The sequence below is a fragment of the Palaemon carinicauda genome, chromosome 10 (assembly GCF_036898095.1).
Source record: "Palaemon carinicauda isolate YSFRI2023 chromosome 10, ASM3689809v2, whole genome shotgun sequence".
Lineage (NCBI taxonomy): Eukaryota > Metazoa > Arthropoda > Malacostraca > Decapoda > Palaemonidae > Palaemon > Palaemon carinicauda.
The window spans coordinates 68,627,313-68,634,451 of record NC_090734.1 but is presented as its reverse complement, the minus strand read 5'-3'; the positions used below and the strand labels follow the sequence as shown (position 1 = coordinate 68,634,451).

At 33.5% G+C, this 7,139-nt stretch overlaps 1 protein-coding gene across 1 annotated transcript in view; it reads left to right on the top strand.

The window, feature by feature from the left end:
• LOC137648037 (tyrosine-protein phosphatase non-receptor type 4-like) overlaps positions 1–6,649 on the top strand; it is a 72,067-nt gene extending 65,418 nt beyond the window's left edge. The window contains exons 10-12 of the mRNA XM_068380980.1: positions 8–75; positions 5,846–5,950; positions 6,463–6,649. Of these exons, the coding sequence (XP_068237081.1) occupies positions 8–75; positions 5,846–5,950; positions 6,463–6,649 (360 nt within the window). The remainder of the gene's footprint in view (positions 1–7; positions 76–5,845; positions 5,951–6,462) is intronic.
• Positions 6,650–7,139: the final 490 nt, after the last annotated feature.

The window sequence follows — 7,139 nt, the reverse complement described above, 5'->3', positions numbered from 1 at the left end:
TAAGTGCTTGTGGAAGTCATGCGTCGAGCATCACACATTTTTCCGTCTTCATACACCCAGAACTCCTGCAAGAAAGTAAGCGATTGCTAATTTAAATGTTATATTTTCTTTCAGATTGACCGTAGTTTGAATTTCTTTACCATAGTGTATTTTATATGTGAGCAATTCATGGTGAACTGTCAAGTCCTTGATTTTATTTCCATTTTGTCTCTGATGCCTTAGCAACCAGTTACTTACAGAGTCTTTTCCTTGATTTCAGCTGTTTCCTAAAGTCATTCTTTTTTTCATGTATTGTTTTAACATGTCTTTTGGTACTGGATTGAATTACATTCCATAAATTCTTATCATAACTGCATGTTACAAAAAAGTAGCATGTTACTTCTGTTAGTGAAGGTGGTAGTTTTATTCTTTGATTAACACCTAATCTGCCAGCTTTTGAGGTAATGAAATTGGCTGTTGGAATATCCATTACTTACTTAAGACAGCTTACAGATGCAGACCTTACAATTTATATAGCTCCCTAGAATTAATCGCTAAATTTTAACAGTTAACAAATACATGGAGATGAACACTGTACAGGGGTTAAGTCTGTATTCAATCCTTCTTTTGCAAATCTATTTCTTGGTTGTAGGTTTGCCTCAAAATTTGAACTCTCAAATGTCCTGTCAACTTTCGTACCAAGTCACCTCAAAATAACTTTATGTATTTCTCTGCCTGTGATCATCTGTTTCACTGTATCTTTCCTTCTTCATCAATATATAGAGATAATCTCTTATCAGGCAAAATACAGTACAGTTAACCCCCCCTCGGATTCGCAGGGGCTAGGGACCAGAATCCCCATGTGAATAGGGCAAATTCGTGAATACTTAAAACACTATTTAAAAATGCTTTTAATGGGTTATTTTGATGTATAAAACCTGTAATAACAAAAAATATCATTGTAAACTATTATGATACATTTAAGAATAGTTTTAAGACATTTATATTGTATTTACATTGGTGTATTTATTAAATGGAAGACTAAACGGTTTTGAGCTATTAGAGATTTTACACTACGTCATTCTCAAAGTACAAAATGTATGTGAAAGGAAGCAGCATGTTTAAAATGCTGTGGAATAGCCTTTGTTAAACTATTAGCAAAGCCTGAGGCTGTGATTTCATACATCATGTAATAGTTGACATAAACTTTTAATGCAGAATACTATGAAAATCTACAACAAAACATATTTATGCAATTAAAAATCAGTAAAAACAAATATTATAAAGAAAATGATGAATGATAAACAATGAATACATTTGCACTGTATTTCTTTACAAAACATAAAAACAACTTAATATTTCTATTATTACTAACCAAGCTACAACCCTAGTTGGAAAAGCAGGATGCCAAGGGCTCCAACAGGGAAAAAATATCCCAGTGAGGAAAGGAAATAAGGAAATAAACTACTGTATATGAAAAGAAATTAAAAATTAAGATAAAATGTTTTAAGAACAGTAACAACATTAAAATAATAAAATGTTTTAAGAACTGTAACAACATTAAAACAGGTCTTTCATATATAAACTATAAAGAGAGACTTATGTCAGTCTGTTGAACATAAAAACATTTGCTGCAAGTTGAAACTTTTGAAGTTCTACCAATTCAATCACCCGAATATGGAAATCATTACACAACTTGGTCATTGCTGGATTGATACTTCTAGAATACTGTGTAGTATCGAGCCTCATGATAGAGAAGGCCTGACTATTAGAATTTGTTTATATGAAGGGGCCATCTACAAGTAGTGAGAAAAACAGCAACTTTAAATGGGAAAAGTAAAATTAATTTATTATTTTAATTCCCTTTTATAAGTTTTGTTTCATAAGAATAGTTCTGCAGATTTTTGGTTTATAAATGGATGATTTAGGCTAGAAGAGTAAACCCTTAGAAAATCTTAGAAAATTATATTGTAATTTGTATTTATTTGAAAATATAATTACAAACTGGTATGCAAAAGTTAAATAAAGTAATATACTTTGTATTGAAAACCAATAGAATTACCTTCAATACTATAAACCATCAAAATTACTTTATCAGAATCTGGTGATAACATTTGAAATTCAACAGAACTAAAGCATATGATGATACCTGCCCGAATCTTAGATGATATCGACATTATTACTTCCCACATCTTGTATAACATAATCTTAGGTTCAGTCCATAACATTTAAAATTCCATATTTTGTAAAAGCTTTAATTAAAATGCTCGAATCTTAGATGATATTGACAATATCAATTCCCACATGTCCTTGTATAACGTAATCTTCACCATTTGAAATTCCACACTTCATAAAGGCCTTAATTACCATCCTCGTCTAAATGTGCAACGTACATTTAGATCCCCAATATTCATAAGACAGTGTCCTTTTTAATTTTATCTGCTTTCGCCAGTTTCGGACGTTGCTTACATCTATACCGAAGAGTTTTAGCAGCCTGCACGTTGTTCATTTCACCATCTGCAGGTACAACCTGCAGTTAAGATTTAGCTGTCAACTTTATCTCTAGTGTTGTAAAGAAAGGAAGAAACATTTATTATATTCTGCTTTTAGAAAATACCATTGATAATCAAATCTAATAATCTTTCAACTGTTACACTAGTTTTAATTATCATGACATTTCTACAAAACATGATCAGTGTATCTCTAACGTTCGTGAATTTCATATGCTGTATTTAAATGTCAAGCCACAAATACCTGTTCTTATGGAATTCACTGTGCCTCTGGATCACAGACGCAAGGGGAATTTATCTTCAAGTTAAATTAAGTACTTCCTTCTGGGAAAGGATTCTAACTGCAAGCTAAGCTTTACATTTTCTTTACTACAGTCACATTTATATTTGTATGTCAGCGAGCAGGAATGGTATTGGAGAAAGAAACACTGTCCATCAGGCTATTTTTTAAAACGTGCAATATCCAAAATAATCACTGTAAGAAATTCGTAGGCATCTTTGCAAATAATAAATTATGATGTTAAACCCTTGAATGTTAAAGGAGTAACTTTACAGCTGTATATGGGTATAGCTATCAATTTATTTATTTGTTTGAATCTTATGTAATAATATTTTGCATTAGTCATATTAAGTTTGTATCGCCGGTATCCAGGATCTGTAGTCTTTGTTATTTTTTCCTCTACCAACCTGTGTACTGTACAGTATTGTACATATTAGCAATAATGTCACTCATTGCAATTGGAAAATATCTATGAACATTATTACATGCACAAGATATTCTCTTATGTATTAATAGTGCTTTTTCTGAATCTTAACTATTGTTATAAGCTGTCAAAGTGTTGGCTGCATGTGGTTGGGGAGGCTGAATGTCCATGATGAGCTTTGTACCTGCAAACTTGTCCTGAGTCCAGGTTACATGTGCAGTAATACCTCAGGATACAAAATTAATTTGTTCCGGAGTAGCTTTCGTAACATAATTTTCTCGTATAATGAAATGGAGCCAAATATATTTCTGGGCTCCGACCCGTGCCGCCCAGTGAAATGCTCCTTTAACATCATTTCTAAGGTAAAAACTGCTATGAAATAGGAGTGGGCGGCACGGGTCTCTCGCCCAGAAATAGATTTTTCCTACGTCAAAATCCCTTTTGAATCATTCAATAAACCTAACCTAACCGTGAATTTTGTTCTGTATCTTGAGTAGTTTTACGTAATACGAGGAGAAAAAATCAAGTCATGGCATTTTGTATGAGTGTTTTGTATACAGAAATTTTCTTATCCTTAGGTATTAATGTATATGCAATGAGTTGATGTCTTGGCTTCTGATTGTGTTATTCTGTAACATCATTTGTTTATTTGCTTTATGTAATAAGTGCTATATGAATATCTTGTATTCTTGCTCCTTTTTTCTTGAAGAATTATATCTTTATTTATGTTCACATTTCTCAGATTATTTATCATGGCAACATCGCCCTCATTCAACATCCGCTCTGTATTTCCATAATCAAAACTTGATTTCAACTATTATTGCTTTGTGCATTCCAGCATTTTCTTCCCCAAATATTTCTCATATAAGTCTTTTACAGTGCTCCTGTTGTCTTCTTCGATCTGTTCTCATCCTTTCTCATTTTAATGTCACCTTTACCCACTTCTAGTCAGAATTATCAAGTAATTTACCACTTCTCAATTGCCATAATCTACCTTATTATTTCTGTATCATTTTTACTTCCATATTATGCTAATAATAAAGGTAATCTGATGTTAATTATTTTCACTTCCAACTTCTATATTCACTTCCATAATTTTTCCTTTAACAAACACATTCATGTACCAACTTCTGAGGGTTTGGCTCATTATTACAAATTGATACTGTATCATCTGGAAACATCTATCAGTCTCACTCTATGCTAGCCCTGTTTATTTTCTTAAAAGCTTTGGTCTACTCCTTATGTCTTTGCCATGCATTTAGACTATTAAGAGATTAGCCTTAAATACATACGGTAAATTATGTATGTACTGTACTATGATAAGCTTATCTTTTTCCTCACCACACAGTCTTCTTGATTTAGAAATAGTTACCCCTTCCATTATTGTATGTCTCTTGGTTACATCAAATAGCTTTACTTGTCCTTTTCAGCCTAAGAACCCATTTTACTTCAGTTTTATTAATGTATTAACATCCAACATGCATCTTAGAGGCATCTGACATTCATGTCATCTCTTCTGTATCACATCCACATATGTCCATATTCCCAATTTTCAGTTGTTTATTTGAAAGAGTACAGGATGTGTGTATGTAGATAGCAATGAAATTGAAGCATATGCAACTGAAATGATTTCTTGAATCTAAAGTAAGCGGACCCTTTAGATAAATAGCAAAATTTGTAATTGAATGTTATTCCTAATTAACTTGTGAAAAGTAGTACATCATGATGTTGATTGTTTTCTTACCAAACATGGGAAATAATTGTGACAGTGAGATAAATGCACACCAACATGTAAGATGCAATTCTGTGAGAGTAATGCATGCACTGTAATGTTATACAGCCATAGAAAAGTGGAGCAAGGAAATATAACGACAAAATATGATTGAATTCTGAAGTCAGGAAGGGAAGCTGTTGTGAAATATTGCATTTTTGGGCTCAGGCCATGTCGTCCTGATGGAAGGTTCCTTTAGTAGCTTCCTTAGGGTATATATGACTGACATGGCTATCTCACCCAAAAATTGATTTTTCGCTTCACTCAAAATCCGTTTTTGACACTTATTGACCTTTGAAGACTCATGGAGTGTACAATAAAATACGTTTAAGCGATTATGTAAATGCAGATATCAAATGTAGGTGGAAGATGTAATGAAGAAAAGTGGGAGGAGTTTGTTAAAAAAAAAAAGTGGAACTTTTCATGTGTGAGACCAAGTGTTATACAAGTGTAATGTGTGTGAAAGAATGGGTCTGCCCCAACGCACTAATTATTAAACACCATCATCGGACAAATTAGAATTATGAGCTTTATCTACTGCCAAGATTGAACCAAATAAGATCTAAAGAATATTTTCTACTTCGCCAAATAAGATCTAAAGAATATTTTCTACTTCATTTGAACACACTCCTGTTTTGTGTCTCAATATGCTACAGTAGCTTTTACCGCTATACGTGTTCTAAATTCTGTAGGTGTGTTCAAAAATATTGTATTTTGTAGAAATTATTTTACAGAAACAAGTATAATAAATACATCCATGTTTCTTAGTAAAGTTCAGTACTATTAATATTAGATAAGGTCTTTGAAATTTGTACGCATTATTTTAATTACCACAGATTCATTCTCCAATTATATTAGTTTTGCTTTATTTGTTTTTTCAGAAATATGTTGACCCTTGGTAGTAAATTTCGCTATAGTGGTCGAACAGAATTTCAGACACTGGAGGAATGTAAGAGGCGAGCAAGAGTTGAACGTTCCTTTGTTAGGTGAGTGGTGGTGTATCATGGAGGAGGAAAGGTTGTATTCATTGGCTCTGTTATAGACTAACTTATAAGATTAACCCTTTCACTGCCAGGGGTGAATTCAACGAAACTGCCGATGTAGCAAAATATTTCAAGAGGCGCAAGCTGTAGCTTTGTTGATTGGAATGGTCTCATCAAGACCTTTCTAATGAACACCAAATTGTTGTGGTTTGGGTGATTTTAAAAGGTGTTTCCCTTTTTTCAAATTTTGACTAAATGACCAACGGCAGTGAAAGGGTTAAAGAACAAAATTTTGACGTGAATGGGTGCTGTGTCGTAGTGTTGTAATGCGCATTGATTCATTTAGTATGCGTTTAGAGCTACACAAATGATGATAGTTTAGAGCACAAGTTGTGTGAATATTCTTAAGGTGTGGAAATTGCTTTGCTGATTTTGTTGTTCCTAAATCCTTAGGCTGAGAAAAGTCTCAAGCAGTTATCTGCAACTTGGTGAATGTTATTCCTTGTTATCGGCAGGTCGCCCTCCAAGCGATTTGCCCGCCAAACAGTCCCAACTCCCAGCGATTTAGGGCGCAAAGCACGATCCGGCTCGGGATCATCCATACGGCCTCGGACCGACTCCTCGGGATACAAAGTGACTTCGCTTCAAGGTGCTAAAACTCCGAAAATGGCGTGGGGCGAAGCTCAAACTCCTGAAGAGTGAGTATTGTCAGAAATTTTTGTTTGCTCTATACCAGGTAACCACATTGTTTTATAACAATCTTCATTTATTAAAGTACCGTTTTCCAGTATGTGTTAGTCAAACAATTGAAGTCTATACACATCTATTTTTTCCTTTTTTTATTTTATTTAGTTTTCATGTTTTATGATTCCCTCTTTCAAAATTTTCAACTAGAGCTAAAAGGGCCATTGTTTGATCAATGTCTACATGAGTATATAGTTATCCTTTTCCATTTTCTTCATATTTTTTCAGCTCGTCATTAAGAGTTGTCATGAATTTCTTAAACCACAAAGCAATTAGAACTTGTTTTATGTACAAGCTAGTTAGTTGAGCTGTCAGCTGCCCCCTTCATATCCCATCCATAGTAGAAAGAAAACCTGGAAGAAAGTTCTGTGAGAACAAGGAGGTTTTGTCATCATAGAAAGGGATAAACCTATCAAATGAAAGATGAGAGACACTTGAAATAAAGCAA